Source organism: Ahaetulla prasina, chromosome 15, assembly GCF_028640845.1.
Source record: "Ahaetulla prasina isolate Xishuangbanna chromosome 15, ASM2864084v1, whole genome shotgun sequence".
In the NCBI taxonomy this organism is placed as follows: Eukaryota; Metazoa; Chordata; class Lepidosauria; order Squamata; family Colubridae; genus Ahaetulla; species Ahaetulla prasina.
Genome location: NC_080553.1, coordinates 1,672,501 through 1,694,932, shown reverse-complemented (window position 1 = coordinate 1,694,932; position 22,432 = coordinate 1,672,501). Strand labels below are relative to the sequence as shown.

The following is a 22,432-nucleotide window of genomic DNA, read 5'->3' as shown; positions in this document are numbered from 1 at the left end:
CCGTTCGTGTCTGAAATGACCTTCCCCCTGTCCCTTGACTCCCCAGCAAAGGAAAGAGTCTCTTGGGCTACTTTAGATTTTTTTCCTTGCTGTGGTCAGAAGGAAGAATCTTGTGCTGGTTTTTCTTGTGAGTTGGGGGGGGGGATACCTCAAAGAGGTCTTCCCCAGTTGCATTTGATGAGGTGGGAATCCTCCCTCTCCCACCCTCTCATGTCCTTCCCATGGGGGGGGGGACTGAGCAACATCTGGGCATGTCAGAGGTGCAGTTTGTGTGGAAGGAATCTGTGGTGCCCATCAGGAGTGGATCCCAGTGCTTTGATCTGCTTTTGTCCCAACAGGAGAAGAACTGCAGCCACGAAGTGACCGTGGTTCTCTTTTCTCGGACCTTCTACAACGCCAAGTCATTAAGTGAGTCTGGAGAGGCATCGGCCTCTTTCTCGCCTCCTCCTCGGGAAGCTTAAAGCAGCAGCAGAGAGCAGCTTCCTCTGATACCTGGCTTGGTTTGTTTCTAGATGAATTTCCAGAGTTGCATCGTTGCTCAGTCCAACAGGACCACGAGGGGCGCTTCTACGAAGACTTTTACAAGTAGGTGCTCCCTGTGGCTGAGCCGCCTCTCTGGAAGTGTCTGTCCACCTGTGAAGCGGGCAGCGAGTCTCCTCAGCCTGCCTGTCAGGGGCTCTGTGAGCCCTTGGCCTCTCTGGGGAATGGACAGTTTGCCTTCTTTCATAAAGCAGCTTCATCTGCAAAAGTCCTTGATTTACAACTGGTTGCTCGGCAACTGTGCATAGTTCTAGTGGACACCCCCTATTTATGATCTGGTTTTGAAGTTCTGATGTTTCCCACTCCCTGCCCCCCTTCGGCTTTGAAGAAGTGGGCAAGGTTCTCCGAAGCATGAGCTCAGGCACCTGGGGTGTGTGTGGGGGGTGGATTGTTGCCCCATCTGGCTCAGTCAGCTAGCATCAGGGCAGAGGATTCCGGGGGGGGGGCGTTGTAGCCACCCCTTTAAGAAAAGGATTGTTGCAGGCCCACTTGGGGAGGTCACCTCTCAGTCTAAACATGCCAGGCAACTTCTGCCTGGTCGATCATCTTCTGTTTTTAGGGAAGATTTTGCAGAAGGTGGTTGGGCTGCAGTTGAAGCAGATTATCAGGAGCCTCTCCAGGAGGCCCAGATATGGAAGAGAAGCTTCTCGTCCTTTTAGATCTTAAGTGGCTGTCGAGTAATAGAAAGAAAAAGAAAAACCTCAGAATAGTTTATTTGGCCAACTGTGATTGGACAAAATTTAATGCAGGTGGGTTGATGGCTGCCAGCCAACTAGCCTTCCTATCTGCTGCAGTTGGATATTTACAAAGAAGACTGAAAATACTGTAACTGGAAAACTTACCTAAATTTTAAACATCTGATGTTTTAATGGAAGCTGCTATTTGGTCATTCTGTGTTTTTTTTAATTTTAGAATCATGACAGCTATTGTTGCTATTCTGAAAAAGGCACACATTTTTCTCTTGCAGATTCTGAATTTGAAGTGGCTTAAGATTTTTTTTTTATTGAAAAAGTTTTAACAAACAAAAATATTTTCCCCCTTCCCCCCCCTCAAAAACCCCTTCCCCCCTCCCTTCACACACACACACACTTCTTCCCGGGTCAATCACAAGGTATTGTTATATATGAACCAAACATAGAGTAAAATTTTCCCTTCTAATCCAATTAACCTCATCCGAGAGGTTACTGAACTAAAGTAAAGAATTACCAAAGAATTACCTACAATAGAAGAATGGATATTGAAAGTTACTAACTTTTTTTTTTTTTTGCATTTATATCCCGCCCTTCTCTGAAGACTCAGGGCGGCTTACACTATGTCAAGCAATAGTCTTCATCCATTTGTATATTATATACAAAGTCAACTTATTGCCCCCAACAATCTGGGTCCTCATTGGCTGAGATGGCTAAAATCTCAGCCTTTTTGAAAGACAATACGCAGGAAAGATATTTAATTGAATGGAAAAAATGGATTGATTATTTACAAAACAGATATCAGATTAAGAGATATCAGACTGCCTTTGAATAATTAGGATGTATTATTTTAGAATGTAATGGGGGAGGTTAGGAAATGAAAAGTGGCTTAAGATTTCTGTCCCTCCCTATAATTCCCTTCCCCCCTTAGCCTGGCCAGCTGTTGGCTGTGAGTGGCTCCTGCTCTCTCCTCATTCTTTGCGAAGGCCTTTGTGCTCTTTCTGGGTGGCTCACTCACGATGTTCATTGCAGGGTTGTGGTTCAAAATGAACGGCGAGAGGAGTGGACTTCTCTGCTTGTGACTATTAAGAAGCTCTTCATCCAGTACCCAGTTCTGGTGCGCCTGGAGAAGGCAGGTGAGATGTGATGGGCAGCACAGGAAGTCCTTGACTTATAACCATTCATTTAGCCACCGTTTGAAGTTACGATGGTACTGAAAGAAGAGAATTATGATGGCTCCTCAGACTTACAACCAGTGCAGCATCCTCATGATCATGTGATCAGAATTTGGGCGCTTGGCCACTGGAACGTCTTTACGACCGTTGCCGTATCTCCTGGTCATATTGTGGCTATTTGCAACCTTGCCAGCCAGGTTCCATCAGGCAAAGTCAATGGGAGAAGCCGGATTTGTTTTAACAACCATGTGATTCACTTAATAAGGGCAGCAATTCACTTAACAGCCAGGGCAAAAAAAGTTGTAATTGGGCGTGACTCACTTACCAACTGCCTTCCTTAGCGATGGAAACTCTGGTCCCAATTATGGTTGTAGGTCAAGGACTACTAATACGCCCCTCTGGTTTGATTCCACTCTGTAGCTGCTGCTGCTGCTGATGGTGGTGGTGGTGGGAAGTTAGCAAAACGTAGAGTTACGCAGCAGTTACGTCTGTGAGCACCCAGAGTGAGCAAAACGGCTTCTCTGGCTAACTAGCTGAGGGCTTGTATGGCTGACCTGGGAAATCCAGGGAAGGCAGAGGCTGTGGGGAAGGTGTTTGGCATGTGTGAAGGGCTTTGTCTCCTTCCTGGTCAGGTGCCTCTTTGCTGGCCTTGCCCAAGATTTCACAAGGTCCATAAAGACCATTTTCCCCAGGCTTCTCAACCTCACTGGGACGACTCTTCGTGCTTGTTATTGTTTATCTGCATCATGGTTAAAACTTAGACTAGCAATGAGTAAAATAATAATAAAGAATCCTGGTTTATCTTCTGTTTTTCCCCCTCCCTCTGTTCTGGATGATGAACCATTAGAGAATTTCCCACCAGGATACAACTCCACCTCTGCTCAAGGAAATTATTTGGAGGCCATAAACCTCTCGTTTAATGGTGAGTTTGGGAAATTCTTGTCTTGCCCTGGGATGGTCTTGAACCAGGAAGGGCCCCCATTGCCTTATTTATTTATTTGTATCCTGCTTTTATTATCCTTACAAGTAACTCAAGGCAGTGAACATTCAGCATGCCTTTTCCCTCCTGTTTTCCCCACAACAACAACCCTGTGAGATAGGGTGGGCCGAGAAAGAGAGAGAGAGAGAGAGAGAGAGAGACTGGTCCAAAGTCACCATGGCTAAGGTGGGACTGGAACTCATGGTCTCCTGCTTTCTACCCTGGTGCCTTCACCCACCAAACCAAATTGGCTCTCTTAAAGAAGAGATCAGGCAGGAGAGACTCTTTAGCAACACTCAATATTTCTTTCTTTGGGGAATTCCATGTTGGTTTTTCTTCAAAGGAAATCCCGAAGTGTTGGCCAAAGATTCTGGGCATGTCTCAGAAGCTCATCCAATGTGGGGTCTGGCCAGGCCAGTAGTGTTGCCTTATGGTCTCCCTGAACTGAGACCTGAATGAGTCTTTTGCAGGCAAAGACGACCAAGTGAGGCCAAGGCATGTGGGCAAATTTGCTTGTCTTATTTTGGACAAAGTGTCTCTCCAGTTCCCAGTAGCTTTTAAAACAAATTGAAGGATAAGTTCTAAATCACAGCAAAGGTCAACACCATGTTTTGTCCTCTTGGTAAGGCCTGGAGGGCTGATGGGAAGTGGCATCAGGTTGTTGTTTTTTAATCAGGTATCCCCAACCCCCAGGCCACGGCCTGGTCGGAAATGGGCCACAGAAGTGGCAGGTGAGTGTGCGCACACACGTGGGCTCTTGCACTCGTGCACACACCTGCCACTCACGCAGGACCATCCCCTCTCCCCTCCCCTGGGTTGCCAAGCTGAAAAGGTTGGGGATCGCTGTTTTAGATGCTCTTGTTATGTGCAAGAGATGCTCTTTATAAAGCCCTAGGTGCCCTTTTAATTTTTGATGTTGTTTGTTCCTTTTTAGTGTTTGACAAACATTACATCAACCGAAATTTCGACCGGACAGGGCAGATGTCTGTGGTCATCACACCAGGGGTGGGTGTCTTTGAAGTGGACCGGCTTCTCATGATCTTGACCAAGCAACGGATGATAGACAATGGTAAAATAATGTTATTAGCAATTGGATAAAATCCCACGGGTTATCCCTTCTTCCCTCTCCATGCAAAGCCCCAGTGAGGGAGAGAGCCAGCAGGTGTTCCCTCAGTTGGTTGACTTCCATTTTGTTTTTCTGACCATCACCATCATGGACGGGCTTTGAAACAACCTGGTCAACTTTGATGATGTTTCCAAAGATTTGGGGATCAAAGTATTCCATAAGTGAGCCTGGTGCTCTTCTTGGTGCTGCCTAAAGGGCTTTCCTCAGAGCGAGTCCGTTGCCATCAGCTTCCGGACAGGCTTGTACTCTTAACAGCAGAGCTACTTTAATCTCTTTAATTTAATTCAATCTCCTTAATTTAATCTTTAATCTTCAAGGCAGCTTCAGTGCACAAATTCCCTAGTCTTTCAGTGGACACAAGAAGAGCCTTCTCTGAAGACTTGTGTTCATTCATAACCCAGAGTGTGGAGCTGCTCTTTGCCCACCACAATATGCCTCTTTCCTTAATGAGTTCTGGGCTGTGGGCATCATGGAAAACCTAAACAAGCTTTGAAACTGAATGAGACCAAAGACACCCCCTCTCAAAAAAACAACAACAACAGGTGGCTCTGGGAAGATCCCATCTGAGGGCACAATGGCATGCAAAGGCTGAATAGGTCACCTCCTGCATTGGGATACTTTATGGTAGGGTTGTGCAACACTTGAAGTCAGTAGCCAGCGTGTTCTTTGGAGAAGATGTGGGGCACATGCCACACCTGTGGGCACCTCCTTCAGGAAACTGCATCTGTGATCCCAGGAAGTACATCTTCGATTAAAGAAGATGTGACAGGGGGCTTCAAAGTAGGTGTGGGCTTTCTCTCTCCAGAGGTCAAAGGTGAACCGTTCTTCTTTGATGGCATAGCTATTCTGCAGTCCAAGGAAAAGGTTCTGCTACTCTAAGGAGGGGCTGGCAGGCACAGAGTGCAAGAAGGGCTTTTCTAAATCTGCACATCCTTAATTCATCGTTGTTGACTTGTTGACTCCTTAGTAGTCCTTTGTAGCCTATTTCCATCTTAAGGGAATAGGGATAAGAATTGAGTCTTTTGGAAAGTCCGATTTACAATCAGTAAAATGAAGTGAAATAAAGGCCTTTTGTCAGGGTTCCAATGAACACCCCAAACGAAATAAAGCTCTGAGGCTTGAGGTTCCTCAAAGTTCCAATTTATTAGAGATGTCATGTTGGCACAGCTGGGAAAACCCGAAACTGAAAGCTTCCAGGTTTTCCACACCCAGTTGACAGTTCACAGCCCTGCCCCATACCCACCAGTTCATCACATTGTCCAATCAACTCTTCACACTCAATTGGATACAATCTTCAGGCAGTCTCCATCAGACACAGGCAAAAGTCCTTGAATACGGAATGTTGTTATGACTAACTTTCTACCGCTCCAACAACAACCCCCTCCCAACTTCCCAAGCTAAAATATGTGGCAGTTAAGAAGCAAGAAAGAAAATTGTCTTCCAAAACTGACACCTTTTTTGTTTGCTTATGAGACATCAATCAAAGATATGAGCATCGTATATTCTCGACAAAATGGGTTTTTCCATTATGAGTGAGGAATTGTGAAGCTGGACATTCCCTTCCCTCTTCCTAACAGATTTTTCATACATGCTTTGAAACAAAACAAGGCAGTGTTTTCACACACAAGGCCGTAATGTGGGTGCTGGTCTGATGTTTTTCCAGAGCTCACGGGGTTTTGATGTGATTCAGAGGTTTGGTCACAAACAAAAGCATTTTTAAACGGAACCACTTTTAACTGGCAAAGTTCTTTTCTCTTCTTTTCCCACTCCTTCTCATCTCCCTCTTTGGGTTGCTTCTCTTTGCAGGGATCGGGGTAGATCTGGTGTGCATGGGGGAGCAGCCCCTGCACGCAGTGCCGCTTTTCAAGGTAAGGCCTCCCAGCTCGGCTCAGCTCTTTCACCCCCCAGGCAAAGGGTCAGCTCCTGGCTCTTTCGCCACCATAAGCACCCAGTTCCTCTGCCAGAATAAAGCTTCTGGGTGAAATTTTTAAAATGTGCCCGGTTGTGTTTCTACCATCCTTGACATTCGTGCAGCATGCGATTGCAGATGTTACCAATCTACATTCAAGCTTTTTTTCTTTGGTTTTCTTCTTCCTTACCAAATAAATTGGTTAAGGAGAGAAAGGAAACAGGATCTCAAAAGTCCTCTGGGTTGCTGCCCTTGTTGGTCACCCTGCCCCTCCATCTGAAGGCAGGTGGTATTTGGCGGAGGGAAGGGAAAGACAAAGCTGGTCAGGAGACAGGAAAGAGCTGCAGAGAAAAACTCGAGTCCTCGATGCTTTCAGCTCCATCTTCCTCACTGGCAGAAGCCTGCTTGTTTTCAGTTTGCTTCTGAGCGCCTAACATTGAGGGCCAGAAACGGTCTTCTTTTAAACCTGGGCAGGCCACCTCCAGCTTATTCATTGCCTCTCAGCTTCGGCTGGCCCCCAGCATGATTGGGACCATTGTAGTCAGTATTCCAAGGGCCACAGGTTGCTGGGGCAAAGTATCTGGATTAATTCCTTGCCCACAAAGCATCTCTTGGTTCTCCAGACACCTCACGGCTGTCTGACTCCTGGTTTCTCCTTCTCACCTCTTCTTAGCTACACAATCGCTGCAGTTCTGGGGATCCTCGCTTGGGAGATGATTACAATATACCCCACTGGATCAACCACAGGTGCGCATCTGGAATCCAGACCATTGAGCTGTGCTCTGGCAGGAGCAGGCGGTGTCCATGTGGGGCTGTCTCACCTTTGCAGCTTTGGTTTGGAAGACGCGCCTATCACCCTGACTTTCCTAAGGCCTGCAAACACCTCTGGCTGCCTGGTTTGCCTTACCGCTTTTCTGCTTAAGACGCGGGTTTGGGAGGAAGCGAAAATGATAATGCATCTTTTGTTTTGGATCAGTTCCTTTTTTCCTTTTCCCAGAAAAGATGCTGCTTCAGATATTTTCCCCAACCTGTTGTGCTTTTGCCTCATCTTTGTGCTTCCCTCTCTTCATAGTTTCTACACTTCCAAAAGTCAACTCCAGTGCAACAGTTTCACCCCACGGATCAAACTGGCAGCTCGGAAGGTGAGTGGACTGGCCTAAATGTGGAGCGCAGCCATAGCGGTGCAGCTGCACCGACTCAGATTTCAACCACAGGAATAATCACCACTAGCTATTTTTAAGCACAGACATTGCAATGGTTGAAGGGGGGAAAATTAAAAATTTGCCCTGCAGAGCAAGCAGAGGGTGAAGGATCCGATCAATACATGAAGAATAATTATGATCCATAAGTAATGATTGCGCCGATCAGCTGTTGGGCAGCTAATGATGTGGCACCTGCCTTGGAAGTGGCAGTGTCCCTGAAGCCTGGAGGTGTCAGGGGTGCCCCGCAGCCTGTCTGTGGGGGCAGAAATGGCTGCACAAAAAATCTAGTGGGGGCCAGTGGATCTTTCTTGGCAGCAGCAACTTTTGGTGGCAACAAATCGGTTCTTTCAGATAACGCCGAAGGCTGCTTGCTGGACCACATTGCGCAGGTCTGCTCTGGAATTTGTAAAGACTCATTTCAGTTTTTTTCTTTTTTGCATGTTAAATTTCAGCCACAGAGCGAAAAAGCCAAAAGTAGCAGGGAATCTTGTGAGTAACACTCCTACATTACCGTGTTGTTCTTTTTTAAAGATGAGAATACCCTGTGGTAAGATGGGTGGCCAGTAAATTTTACAAATAAATAAAACAAAACAGACATGTCAAAGATTAGTGCAGGGATGACAATTTAATCCCCACTCCATGCCTTGATCCCCCCATGGAACATTCCAGCATCTCCCTGCCCAAACTCAGCAGCACATTTTCCAGGCCAATGAAGTGATACGATCGATGCAAATAGTGTTGAGCCTGGCAGCTTGGACTGAGAAAGCATCACAGGGCCTCCCAAGACCTGCAGCCAAGGACCTCTGCACGGTTTCAGCCCTGCTGAGACTTTGCTAGGATCCCCTCGTGAGTTTTGTCTCTGCAGAGCCCACTTTTATCCAGTCAGGCAGTTGGAGAAGGTGGAGACCTGACTCTCTGCTCATCTACCCCTCTGCACCCCCACCCTGTTGGGCCACACGCTCCATGGTTAAGCTGACGAAGCGGCTTCGGTGTGGGTTTTCCCACAACCTGGGACCCAGCTCTTAGAAGGCCCTCCAGTCACAGGCTGCTCTGCTTGTGTTCCAGCCTTGGGGGCGCCTAAGGAGACCGAGAACGCTCTTCCCATTCAAGTTGACTACGACGCCTACGATGCCCAGGTGTTCCATCTGCCCGGCCCCTCCAGAGCCCCACGTTGCACCACCTTCAGGTAAGCAAGTGTATTGCCAAGCTTAGGTAATTCCACTGAGGAAAAGAGAGGCAAAACTTTATAATTGAGTATAAGGAATTAAAAAAATGTAAGATAGGAGAGTCCTAGAACTGGGGAGCAGTAATGAGAAAGACCCCTTAGTGGATGAGAGAAACATGCTGTGCTCCGCTCTCGCTGAACAAGTCTCCCAACAGAAACATCTTGTCTGGTCACGGCTTCTGTCCTCTCCCAGCCCCACTTGGCCTACTGGCTCCAGTTTCCATGCTGAATTTGCAGGACAGACGCTGATCAGCAGGATGTGTCTAGGAGGCAGGTCACAGTGCGTAGAGTGGAAGAACGGCAGGGTGGGTTTATCTACCCTAGAGATGATGGAGAGAGGCCGACTCTGGCCTTCAAGTCCTGCGAGGGTTCTCCTGCAAGAAACCAAGGAGGAAGAGAACCTTCTGAATCCTAGGAGAAACATCCTGACCCTAATAGTAGTTCAGTGGGGAACAGAGTTCGTGGAGAGCTGGTCGGCTGTCCCCTCACTGGAGAGCATTTAAGCAAAGGACGGAGCAGGGGAGTTTGGAAGCAGCATCCTGCACTGGGTGGGGAGCCGGAGAGGATCTCTGAGGCTGTATCCATTTTGTGGTTGGCTATGCGATGCCATCAAAACCCTGGCAAAACCCTCCTTGATCCATTGTACAGGCCTCCTAACCCCGCGTGACCTGCCCCTTGTGGGTTTCCCAGCAGGCCTGTACGGGAGAGAGAGAGCCGGCCCTGGAAGACCTCCAGCTCCTACGATGCCTCCTCCAGCCCCTCCATGCAGAGTCGGCCCCTGCCCCCTGAAGAGGTTCGGAGCCAGGCTTCGGATGACAGCTCTCTGGGGAGGATCTCGGACATCCTCGTGATCCCCCGGCCCCACCTGCACCTGCAGTACGAAGTCAGCAGCTCTTTGGGCTACACCAGCAGCCGAGGTCAGCACAGGGCTCGGGGCAGCAGAGCTGGCCACTTCTTTGGAGTTGGTGCTTTGTGTTTTGTCAACCTTTAAGGGTTATTAGCTTTTTTAAAAAAAACATTCAGAATTCTGAGAGTCCACTTCCACGGTGTAAATTACAACCTATTCACAAGCCAGGCGAAACACCCAGCGACAATCATGGATTTCTTCCCAGTTTACCTTTTCATTTCCTTTTGGGCGGGTTGCATTTCTCCAACCCAGAATTTAGAACTAAGCAGAATTCCAGTCTTCCTAGCACTTCCCTTGGGCATCACCTTCACTCTCTTATCCTAGAAATGTCACTTTGTTTGAGACCCAGTGATTGGTTTGACACAGTGCACTGGACGTGGGTTAGAGCAGGGGTCTCCAACCTTGGTCCCTTTAAGACTTGTGGACTTCAACTCCCAGAGTTCCTCAGCCACCTTTGCTGGCTGAGGGACTCTGGGAGTTGAAGTCCACAAGTCTTAAAGGGATCAAGGTTAGAGACCCCTGGGTTAGAGCACTGTGTGAACTCAGCCCTTATCTTACCTGCTGCATAAAGCAATCAACTAATGCTACTTTAAGGTTAACTGAGCAGATCTCAGGCGAGGAGAGCAGAGGTGCTCCATTAAGCCATGGTTAGAATTGAGCCTGTTGTGAGGGGTCCTTCTTGCTCTCTGAGCTTGGTTGTTTCCTTGCAGACGTTTTCATTACCAAACTAGATAACATCATCAGTGCTGTCCATGAACCTGTTGTATGGCACAACCAGTGAGAGCACTTCATTCTTCTGGGAAGCAGCTCCTCCCTCACCTAGTCTTGGTCCATGTCTTCCTCCTCCTCCCTCTGGCCTTTGCTTGCCTCCTCTTCCTCTGGATTGTGTCTTGCTCTTGGGCACTTGGGAAGCCATGATCTCCTCCTCCTGGGATTCTCAGCTCAGGCCTCCTGTGGCTTCCTGTGCACTGTCTCCACACGGTTTTCAGCTCTCCTGTGTCCCTCTAGGAATCTTTTCCCCCCACCTTCCACCTGACTGGAAAGAACGAACCTCTCTGGGTTCTAGAATTCTATGGTATTTGGGAAAGCTGTATGCAGAAAGATGGCATGCCCGGGAAAATTGCACAGAAAAGAAACTAAGAGGAGGAAGTTGTGTTGAGCCTTGAGTTATTTGTAAAAATAATAAAGGCAGGATAAAAATAAAATAATTAAAAAAATAAAAATGGATTAACCCTGAATACTTAGTGTGTTTGGAAGTGAGATAACTATATGCTATAGAGACGTTATAGAGCACTGAACACCAGAACAACTAGACACAAGAACAGTTTTTTCCCGAAGGCCATCACTCTGCTAAACAAATAATTCCCTCAACACTGTCAAACTATTGACTAAATCTGCACTACGATTAATCTTCTCATCGTTCCCATCACCCATCTCCTTCCATTTGTGACTGTAACTTTGTTGCTTGTATCCTTACGATTTATACTGATATTGTTTCCTGATTGTTTATTTGTAGCCTATGACTATCATTAAGTGTTGTATCATTTAAGTGTTAAATTTGTACCCTAGGACTATCATTGTAAGTGTTGTACCTTGATGAACGTATCTTTTCTTTTATGAACACTGAGAGCATATGCACCAAGACAAATTCCTTGTGTGTCCAATCACACTTGGTCAATAAACATTCTATTCTATTCTATTCTATTCTATTCTATTCTATTCTATTCTATTCTATTCTATTCTATTCTATTCTATTCTATTATTCTATTCTATTCTAACTTCCTAGGGGTAACTTCCCTGTATCCTTGCACTAAGCAGTATGGTAACAGTTCTCTGACTCTGAATTAAGTTTCTAGTCCCAAATGCTGGAACCAAGGAGGCAGTCTTCTGTTTTTTTAATGTTCCCTGTGCTCAGCCAGCAAATGTATTTGGAAGTCTGAATGAGAAAATACAACTAGCGTCTCTCCCAATCTAATAATATGGGGTGGAGGTTTCAGGAATCCTTGGTGCTGCATAAAAGTCTCCTCTTTAGCCCTCCCAGACTGACTGGCTCCCGTTTTGGTGCCTCGGAAGAGCTCCTTGCTTCAAAGCAGCGCTGGATCTTTGGGAGCTCCAGGAATTTCTTATTGAAGATGAGTTTTTACCCCCTCACAGATCACCTTGAGAACATGTTGGAGGCTCAGCAGCGAGACTCAAGTGCCCCTGGAAGATTTCACGTGGGGAGTGCTGAGTCCCGGCTGCACATCCGCTCTGCCGGGGGCTACACACCACAGCGGGCACTGATCAACCCCTTCGCCCCTTCCCGGATGCCCATGAAACTCACATCCAATAGGAGGCGCTGGATGCACACGTTCCCCGTGGGTAAGGATCTCCTCTTTGGCCTTTGTTGGTGGGCGTAGTTGTGTAATATGCGACTTCTTCTTTTAGGCGGCTTCTGCCAACCATCAGGGGTTCTGTCACCAACTTTTGCTTGGTTTGCTTTTTGTTCTATGGTTAGAGTTGCTTCTATTTTTATTTTTATTTATTTTTTTACATTTATATCCCGCCCTTCTCCGAAGACTCAGGGCAGCTTACATTGTGTAAGGCAATAGTCTCATGCTATTTGTATATTTATATACAAAGTCAACTTATTGCCCCCCCAACAATCTGGGTCCTCATTTTACCTAACCTTATAAAGGATGGAAGGCTGAGTCAACCTTGGGCCTGGTGGGACTAGAACCTGCAGTAATTGCAGGCAGCTGTGTTTAATAACAGGCTATCTTACAGCCTGAGCCACACCGCGGAATATTGTCATACTCTCTGAGACCCATAGTTCAGTCAGGAAAGCTTGAGTTGATTGATTGATTGACTATGTGCCATCAAGCTGTTGTCCGCTCTTAGCAAGATAGATTTTCTCCGTGATGCTTTCCCCCCAATCTGTTCTTTTAGATCTTCCAGAGGTGCCCCCATCACCACTATGATTGAGTCCACTCATCTTCTTCTCTTTCCTTCCATCTTCCCCAGCTTCCCCGTGATCCATCAGGTGTTTCCTTGGCTGGCCATGCTGTTCTCAGGAGTCTTCTCCAAGGCCAGCATTGAAAAGCATCAATTCTCTTCCTGTCCTGCTTCTTCAAAGTTCAACTTTCACTTGTCACAGGGGATACCATGGCTTGTCTTTGTAGATAGAGACATGGTGGCATTAAAATACCGTATTTTTTGGACTATAAGACGCACCAGAAACGCACCAAGATTTCAAAGAAAACAATAAAAAAATAATTTTTTTCCTCCCCGGCCCCAAGGAGCACTCTGCAGGCCTCCCAAACCCTCTGCACACCCCGTTATTGGCCTCCCAAACCCTCCATGTGTCACCTTTTTTCCCTCCCCAGCCCCCAGGAGTACTCTGCAGGCCTCCCAAAGCCTCTGCGCACCCTGTTTTTGTGAAAAACGCGCCTATTTTGGGCAAAAATGGGACATGTGGGGCAGGGTTTCGGGAGGCCAAAAATGTCTGTATTCGGTGTATAAGACGCACCAACATTTCCACCCTCTTTTTTGGGGGGGGGGAAGTGCGTCTTACACTCCGAAAAGTACGGTACCTTTTCCAAGACTTTCATGGCTGCTCTACTGAGTGCTCACCTGCCGTTTGACTGCTTCTTGGTTTAGTGTTGATGGTTGATCTTAAAAGGCAGAAGTTCTCCACCACTTCAGCATCTTCATTGCCAATTCTAAGGCTGATTGTTCCATCTGTCATCACTAGTTTGGTCGTCTTTATATTTAATTTTAGTCCCATTTTTCACTGTGCTGTTTGACATTTGGAACTAGGGCTTGCAAAACCTTTGCATTCTTGGCTCTAAGGAGTAGTATCAGCATAGTATATTTCTTTGGTGTTTCTTATTCCATATCTTGAGTCCTTGGGCTGTGTGTGTCTTATAGTTGGTGGGATATGAGCAACAGTATACTGGCTTGCAAAGAAGTGTCTAGAATCCGTATCCTGGTTTACATAGAACAGGATTACCAATCTTGGAATAAAACTGGACTTTTTTTTTTTTTTTTTGCAAAATTTTTTTATTTTTCCATAATAATTCCCACAATTTGACCAGTGTACAATACAATCACTTATCCAACAATCAGTCCTATACTCAAATTATACTCAGTCAGGGCTGCTCGACTGCCACTCCCCCCTTTAATCCTTTCTTCCCTTCTCATCCTTCTTAAACTTCCCCCACCACCTTCTCCTCGCTTTCCTACTTCCCCTCCTCTTTCCCACTTCTCACTACCATCCTTTCTAACCCTCTATCTTCTCCTTCTTCTCCTCCTCCTATCCTTTCTTCTCCTCCTTCTTTCCTCCCTACCCACCTACCTACCTACTTTCTTCCTTCTTTACTCCTCTTTCCTTACCCTTTCCTTCGGGAGTGTTTGCCGAGCAGTCCCGACATTACACCATTCCAACTTGTTTAATTCTACCATTATTCCTGTACAATGGCAACCAATCAATTTATAGTCTTCCCTTCCCGCCTCCTTCCCCGAGACTTCCCAGAACAGAATACAGGGTGTTGTAACTAACAAACATAATCTAAAATATAACATAAAACATATTCCATTTCACACCATCACACTATCAATTCCCTTCTTTCTTAAACTAATACATAATAATTCCTAACTTCACTCAAAAACTAATTGATATTTTTTAATCTGATACTTATTTTGAATATAATCAATCCACTTCCTCCATTCCAATATATATTTTTCTTGTGTACAGTCTTTCAAGTAGGCAGAAATTTTTGCCATTTCTGCTAAATTTGATACTTTACTAATCCATTCTCCAATTGTAGGTAAGTCTTCTTTCTTCCAATATTGTGCAATCAATAATCTTGCAGCAGTTAACTGGACTTTTATTGTGTTTTTGTTACATTAGCCAAAATAAATCACAGCAGACTCTCTGGCTAAGGCTGAGTCTGGCTAAGGCTGGTAATCTCAGTTTCTCAATCTTATTCAAAAGTATTACAGTATGTAAAACCCTTGATTGACTACTATCTTACTGGGTCCTAGGTGGGAGTTCCTATCCAGAGGCCTACTTGACAAGTATGTCATATGAAAAGTTGCAATTTTGAACGTAAGATGATTTTGACAAGTCATTCAGTCCAGTTTTCCAATGGGTATCATTTTCTTAGGATTGTCTGGTCAGTTACCAGCTTGTTTGGCTTCTGTGAGCTCATGCTTGCTTCATTAAGGGTAGTAGCTAGTCATTTTGCCTCTGGTTTGTATCTTTTATTGCCTTTTTTTTTAATTGCCAAGTCTCAAGCTCTGACTCTTTAAATTATTATTTATTTATTTTATTTAATTAAACTTTTATACCGCCCTTCTCCCGAAGGACTCAGGGCGGTGTACAGCCTACATTAAAACAATTAATATACACACTAAAATAACAATTAAAAAACTTATTCAATAAAAGGCCGAAATTAAAACCGTCCAATTGACCATATAAAATACCCAATACAATTACAATTGAAAAATTTAAAATTTAAAATTTAGAATTTAAAAATCAGGCCAGTCCCGCTTGGATAAATAAATAAGTTTTCAGTTCCCAGCGAAAGGTCCGAAGGTCAGGCAATTGGCGTAAACCGGGGGGAAGTTCGTTCCAGAGAGTAGGTGCTCCCACAGAGAAGGCCCTTCCCCTGGGGGCCGCCAGCCGACACTGCTTGGCGGACGGCACCCTGAGAAGACCCTCTCTGTGAGAGCGCACGGGTCGGTGGGAGGCATGTGGAAACAGCAGGCAGTCCCGTAAGTACCCGGGCCCTAAGCCATGGAGCGCTTTGAAGGTGGTAACCAAAACCTTGAAGCGCACCCGGAAGACCATAGGTAGCCAGTGCAGGCTGCGTAGGTGTGGTGTTACCCGGGAGCAACATGGTGCTCCCTCAATCACCCGCGCAGCTGCATTCTGGACTAGCTGAAGCCTCCGAGTGCACTTCAGGGGTAGCCCCATGTAGAGAGCATTGCAATAATCCAGGCGAGAAATGACGAGAGCATGAGTGACTGTGCATCCCGGTCAAGAAAGGGGCGCAACTGGCGGACCAGGCGGACCTGGTAAAAAGCTCTCCTGGAGACGGCCGCCAAGTGATCTTCAAACGACAGCTGTCCATCCAGGAGAACGCCCAAGTTGCGCACCCTTTCCGTTGGGGCCAGTGACTCGCCCCCAACAGTCAGCCGCGGTTGCAGCTGACTGTACCGGGATGCCGGCATCCACAGCCACTCCGTCTTGGATGGATTGAGTCTGAGTCTGCTTCTCCCCATCCAGACCCGTACGGCCTCCAGGCAACGGGACAGCACTTTGACAGCTTCGCTGGGGTGGCCTGGGGTGGAGAAGTACAGCTGGGTATCATCAGCGTACAGGTGATAACTCACCCCAAAGCCACTGATGACCTCGCCCAACGGCTTCATGTAGAAGTTGAACAGGAGAGGCGAGAGAATCGACCCCTGAGGCACCCCACAAGTGAGGCGCCTCGCGACCGATCTCTGCCCCCCTGTCAACACCGTCTGCGACCGGTCGGAGAGGTAGGAGGAGAACCACCGATAAACGGTGCCTCCCACTCCCAACCCCTCCAACCGGCGCAGCAGGATACCATGGTCGATGGTATCAAAAGCCGATGAGAGATCTAACAGGACCAGGGCAGAGGAGCAACCCCTATCCCTGGCCCTCCAGAGGTCATCCACCAACGCGACCAAAGCTGTCTCTGTGCTATACCCGGGCCGGAAGCCGGACTGGAACGGGTCTAGATAGACAGCTTCCTCCAGGTACTGAGGGAACTGCCACGCCACCACACTCTCTACAACCTTCGCCACAAAGCGAAGGTTGGAGACTGGACGGTAGTTACCCAAAATAGCTGGGTCCAGGGAAGGCTTCTTGAGGAGGGGTCTCACCACCGCCTCTTTCAAGGCGGCGGGAAAGATCCCCTCCATCAGAGAAGCATTTATAATTCCCCGGAGCCAGCCTCGTGTCACCTCCTGAGTGGCCAGCACCAGCCAGGAGGGGCACGGGTCCAGTAAACATGTAGTGGCATGCAGCCTCCCCAGCAACCTGTCCACGTCCTCGAGAGCCACAGAATCAAACTCATCCCAAACAACATCAACAAGACGCGCCTCAGTCATCTCATCCGGATCATCGCAATCTTGGTCCAAGCTATCCCGGAGCTGAGCGATTTTATCGTATAGATAACCGCTAAACTCCTCGGCACGTCCCTGTAAGGGGTCATCCCGTCCCCCCTGGTGTAGGAAGGAACGGGTCACCCGAAACAGGGCGGCCGGGCGGTTATCTGTCGACGCAGTGAGGGAGGAAGCGTAGGAACGCTTCACCAACCTCAGTGCCACTAGATAGATCTTTGAAAAAGACCTAACTAGTGTCCGATTAGCTTCGGAACGGCTGGACCTCCAGACACTCTCTAGGCGTTTCATCTCTCTCAGCTCCTCAGAGAACCAAGGAGCTAATTGAGATCTGCGCCGGGTCAGAGGCCGCAAAGGCACGACACGGTCCAAAACCCCAGCCGCGGCCTGTTCCCAGGCCGCCACTACGGTCGTGCTGTGGGCAAGATCCTCAGGAAACGGCCCAAGCTCTGTCTGGAACCTCTCAGGGTCCATCAGGTGCCTGGGACGGAACCAACGCATTGGTTCTGTCTCCCTGCGGTGGTGAGTAGCGGTCTGAAAGTCTAGGCGGAGGAGAAAATGATCTGACCATGACACCGGTATCGTCACTAAATCTCTTACTACCAGATCATTAAACCACTGTCCAGAGATATAAATCAGGTCCAGCGCGGATCCCCCCGTGTGAGTAGGGCCATCAGTTACTTGAATCAGGTCCAAGGCCGTCATGGAAGCCTGGAACTCCTGAACCACTGTTGACGACAAGCCGGCCGATGGCAAGTTGAAATCACCCATGACCAAAAGTCTGGGGATCTCAACAGCCACCCCGGCAAGCACCTCCAGCAGCTCAGGCAGGGCTGTAGTCACGTAGCAAGGAGCCAGGTACGCGATCAACAGACCCATCTGATTCTTATGGCCCCACTTCACAAGAAGGGATTCACAGCCGGCTATCTGAGGAACAGTGGTCTCTCTCGGCTCCAGACCCTCTTTCATTACAACCGCCACCCCTCCACCCCTACCCTGGGCCCTCGGTTGATGGAATGCTCGGAAACCTGGAGGGCACAGTTCAACTAGGGGCACCCCCCCTTCTGCGCCCAACCAGGTCTCCGTAATGCCCATAAAGTCCGTGGACTCCCCCTGAATAAGGTCACAAATCAGGGGGGCCTTATTAACCACGGACCGGGCATTACACAACATCAACCGGAGGCCCGGGCTCTGAGGATCCTGGCCTTCCGGGGAACGGGAAAAGACTGGGGGGCCGGAGCACGTGATCGCTTTTAAACAGCGAACACGTGCTCCCAAAAAACCACCATAAACATTAAAAACCTGGTAGCAAAGACGAGCTTCCGCATGCAATTGCTTATTAAATCCTCTTCTGCACTCCGTCCCAGCGCTTGGGGGATGGGGGGGGAAATTCATAAACCATGTCAGTTTTTGTCTAGCAGTGGGTATCTTCCCACTCCACTTGCTCAATAATCTCTCCATTTTTTTCTGGATATAACAACTGGCTGACCAGTCTATAGCTACCTAATTCCTCCTTTTAGAAATGGGATCTATGCATTGGAATTCATGTGTGTGTGCACAGACATACGTACACACACACACGGTAGCCCCATTCATACCCAAAGGGTTCTTCCATCAGCTTTGATTAGGGAGCGTAATGAAACAGCAAAACGTGTGATTGGCAGGTCCTTCTGGAGAAGCCATCCAGATCCACCACCAGACCCGTCAGAACATGGCCGAAATGCAGGGCAGCGGGCAGCGGGACTGGACTCACTCCTCAGCTGAGCTGCTGGAACTGGCTTATCACGAGGCAGCTGGCAGGTAAGGGCGTTTAGCAAGTGGACCCTGAACTCACTGGGCTCCCTGCCATAGCAGGATCACCATCCCACTCAGGAGAAATTTTTCAGAAACCTTTTACGCTGATAGAATATTTAGTTTGCAGTTGAATTGTGGGGTCCTTTGTACTCTCTGAGCTTGGCTATTTACTTATAGACCAGGGGTGTCAAACTCGCGATGACACGTTGTCACCTTACGTATCACCACTTTTTTCCCCTTGGCTGAAATGGGGGTGGGCATGGCCCGCAGGCCCCGAGCTTGACACCCCTGTTACAGACGTTTACCCAACTAGGTAAGATCATCAGTGCCTTCCTCCTTGCATTGATGACATTATGTAACTGGGTCATGAAACATCTGGAAGAAAACAGCAAGCTCAGAGAACACCAAGGAACCCACAAAAATATCTGTTCCTGTCATTTGATTTCCATTGTAGCCTGGTACTTCCAGTTCTCATTTTTCTTACATATGCCCAATGAGGTTATTTTTTTAAATTGCCTTTTAATCATTCTTTTCTGGGCATGGATAACCTTCACGGTGACAACTGAATAGGATATGGATGGAAAGGATGTTTACCATCCGTTGTAAAAGCATCATGCAGATAACCCATGTTGCCTCCACTCCTTCAGTTGACTTGCAAAATGCTTGCTGAGGACATGGGGAACTCCTTTGGCTCTGGCTTTTGTTGAGGCCCCTCAGTGAGGGGATGGAGTTGGGGGTCTGGCCCCAAGCAGAGATGCCTTATCTAAGGTGGGTCTCTTTTTTTCTTCCTTCCAGGCATGGCATTTCTAGGCAGTCAGAGGACAGCAGTTCCTGCTTGAGCTTCAGAGACATGAAAGATTATCCAAACCAGCTAGCAGGCAGCCAAGGTCCAGGTAATCAAGTCAAAGGTTTCTGGCTGAGATGCTTCTCCAGCTGGCTTGACTCTCATCCACAAAACCCACCTGACTTTGGATGCCTTAAGGTAGCCAGGAAGAGGTGATCCCATGAGCCATTTTTAGTCATTTTTCCGCTGCTAGGATTTCATGGGTACTCAAAACTGAATGGCTGCTGGAGTTGGCAACTTGAACAGAATAACAGAGTTGGAAAGGACACTGGAGGTCTTCTAGTCCAGCCCCCTGCTCAAGCAGGAGATCCTATACCATTTCAGTCAAATGGCTGTTCAGTCTCCTCTTAAAAACCACCAGTAATGGAGCCCTCACAACTTCTGAAGGCAGCTTCTGTTCCACTGGTTAATTGTCCTCATTGTTAGGAAATTTCTCCTTAGTTCTAGGTTGCTTCTCTCCTTGGTTAGTTCCCATCCATTGCTTCTTGTCTTGTGTTCTGGTGCTTTGGAAAATAGGGAGACCCCCCTCTTCTTTGGGGCAGCCGCTCAGATACTGGAATACTGCTATCATGTAACCCCTAGTCCTTCTTTTCACTAGAGTAGATGTATCCAATTCCTACAATCTTTCTTCATACGTTTTAGCCTCCAGACTTCTAATCATCTTTGTTGCTCTTTTCTGCACTCTTTCCAAAGTCTCAACATTTTTTATAATGTGGTGACTAAAACTGAAAGCAGTATTCCAAGTGAGGCCTTACTAAGGCTTTGTAAAGCGTTATTAGTATTGATTCTATCCCTCTGTTAATGCAACTCAGGACAAGATGGTTGTCTGTTGTTCTCCTGTTGCAGCCAAGTTCCTTCTACGTTGCCTTTGTCTGTGAGGGAGGTGATGCTCATGGGATTGGGGCTGCCTCTCTTCAAAGAGACTGGAGCAAGAGAAACCTGCTTTGGGTTGGTTGCTCAGAAGTGTGTAACCCCCCCTTGCTAATTGGAACCCTCACAGATCTTTACAGCATAAAAATAATAATAAACCCAAGCTGTAGCTTGTAGATTTTAAAAGCAGGTCAGGATTGAGGCAAATCAAGGGACTGATTTTTGTGTGTGTTGGCGATAGTGGTGATTATATTATTTGTTTGACTTGTGTGTGATCCTTTGGAATCTGATGCAGTTCCTTGAAAGCCCTCTGTATCCCCTTCCCTTTCAGCAAAGGCAGGAATGAATGCCCACACGCCCAACAAGGAGTTGCTGGATGGCTCACCAGATCCAAGTAAGCACAGGGGGACAGGTGGGGGAGAGAAGGTTGGTGTGCATAAAGCCGAGTGAGTCTGAGAGCTTTGACCTGTGGGTGTCTCTCGCCTGGAACTCCTTCCCAGATGCCATGGAAGGCAGACTGGCAGTCTTTCCCCTCTCTGGAGGGCTTTGGGGTTTGGCGGTCACAGTTCCTGCTGCTGGAAATGTACCTGTGCGCCATGTGCCCATGAGGGTAGGGCTCCATCCTTGAAAATGCCGTCTTCTGAGATCATAACAGATTAAAAAAAAAAAAAAAGCCAGAAGCAAGCATGTGCTGGATGGATTCTTTAGATTTTTGGCTTGTCCACATTGCTGCAATCAGGATGGAGAGAGCAGCTAATAAACCTTCTGATTCAAGCAGATCTTCTAGCCTCAGTAAGGGACACCCAGCAGGAGATAAAGAGAGAAGGTACCACCGGTGCTGGATCTCTCTCTTCAAAGCGTTAGCAGCCTTTTTCTCACAGCTCCCGAAGAAGCTGAGTGTCAGTTAGGCAGCAATAAGAAACAGAATGTAAGTTCTTATTTTAAAGAAATGGTGCAAATGGAAAACCCCGTTTTTAAGCCGCTTCTTCTCTTTTCCTCGTGGCCCAGAGGGAAAGCTTCCTTCAAATGTTTCTGCTTTGAACTTTGATTTGGCTCATTGCTGTGCAGAATTAGAGCGATGGGCTTGTGGATCCCGTGCGAGGGATTCCTCCATGGGGACCCTGCCCCGGGAAGCATCCTAGATCAGCTTTTAAGAAGGAAGGGCCACCTTAGGCCAAAGGAAATCACTCCTAAGCAGCCTTTGCGTTGGGGTGGAGGTGAGTTGGAATGCTTTTTCATCTCCCTGGGCTGTCAGCCCTTCCAGACAACCCTCCAAACCGGAAAGGAGAGCAAGTTTCTCAAGCAAAGTTGTGTGGGATCACACAGGCATCAAGTCCCCTCTGGGCATCCCAGGAATGACCAGTTGGAAGCAGAAGAGCAGCAAGCTGAAAGGGTGGATTTGGGGAGGCCTATTCCTGCCAGGGTCCTTCTTGAAGCCAAAGAAGAGGCTTTCAATTGGTATCAAAATGTATCGGGGGGTGTGCGTGTGTGCGTGCGTGTGTTAAATATATATATGCATCCCAGCAATCGAGATGGAATTGAATGAGAAGAGCTAGAAATGAAATGAGATGTTCGGCTCTTGAGCTGAGTTTTGGAGTCTTGTTTGATCAGCACTGGGATGTAGCTGATGCTACCATTTTCATATCTTTTTCCTAAAGCTGAGCAGGAGCGCTTTCAGTCCAGAGGCTTCTGGAACCCCCCCTCCCCACCATCCTCTCTCCCCCCCCCCCAGCCCTTGTCCTCTAGGGTATCTTCCTGCCTCCGCCAAGAAGATCCTTTCAGAATCCAACTCCAACCCTCCCTTGGGCCTTTGTCTTTGCTCCCCATTTAAGTCCAGCCCTTCCCAATGTACTCGGGAGTGTTTGATTGGGGGCTCTTTGCCAATAGAGGTATGAAAAATCTCAGGATCTAGTGCTGATCGGATGACTTCCAAGGAATCCTGAAAGGTCCCGGAGGCAGATCCCCTCAGTCAAAGCCCACTGGGCTTCCTTCTGCCCTGAGAGTTGCGCAGAAGGGGCTGGGTGCCCTCTGTGCTGTG

The 22,432-nt window shown here is 47.6% G+C and overlaps 1 protein-coding gene across 15 annotated transcripts in view; it reads left to right on the top strand.

The window, feature by feature from the left end:
• Positions 1-22,432, top strand: part of DEPDC5 (DEP domain containing 5, GATOR1 subcomplex subunit) — a 56,946-nt gene that overhangs the window by 9,732 nt on the left and 24,782 nt on the right. For 11 of the 15 annotated variants that reach the window (XM_058158098.1, XM_058158100.1, XM_058158095.1 and 8 more), the window contains 15 exons: positions 339-408; positions 513-585; positions 2,262-2,365; positions 3,252-3,326; positions 4,318-4,452; positions 6,316-6,377; positions 7,092-7,165; positions 7,491-7,560; positions 8,073-8,109; positions 8,686-8,806; positions 9,536-9,762; positions 11,907-12,113; positions 18,551-18,686; positions 19,476-19,573; positions 20,726-20,788. In XM_058158098.1, the coding sequence (XP_058014081.1) occupies positions 339-408; positions 513-585; positions 2,262-2,365; positions 3,252-3,326; positions 4,318-4,452; positions 6,316-6,377; positions 7,092-7,165; positions 7,491-7,560; positions 8,073-8,109; positions 8,686-8,806; positions 9,536-9,762; positions 11,907-12,113; positions 18,551-18,686; positions 19,476-19,573; positions 20,726-20,788 (1,552 nt within the window). The remainder of the gene's footprint in view (positions 1-338; positions 409-512; positions 586-2,261; positions 2,366-3,251; positions 3,327-4,317; positions 4,453-6,315; positions 6,378-7,091; positions 7,166-7,490; positions 7,561-8,072; positions 8,110-8,685; positions 8,807-9,535; positions 9,763-11,906; positions 12,114-18,550; positions 18,687-19,475; positions 19,574-20,725; positions 20,789-22,432) is intronic. The other 4 variants (XM_058158099.1, XM_058158108.1, XM_058158107.1 and 1 more) reach the window with 1 other exon arrangement.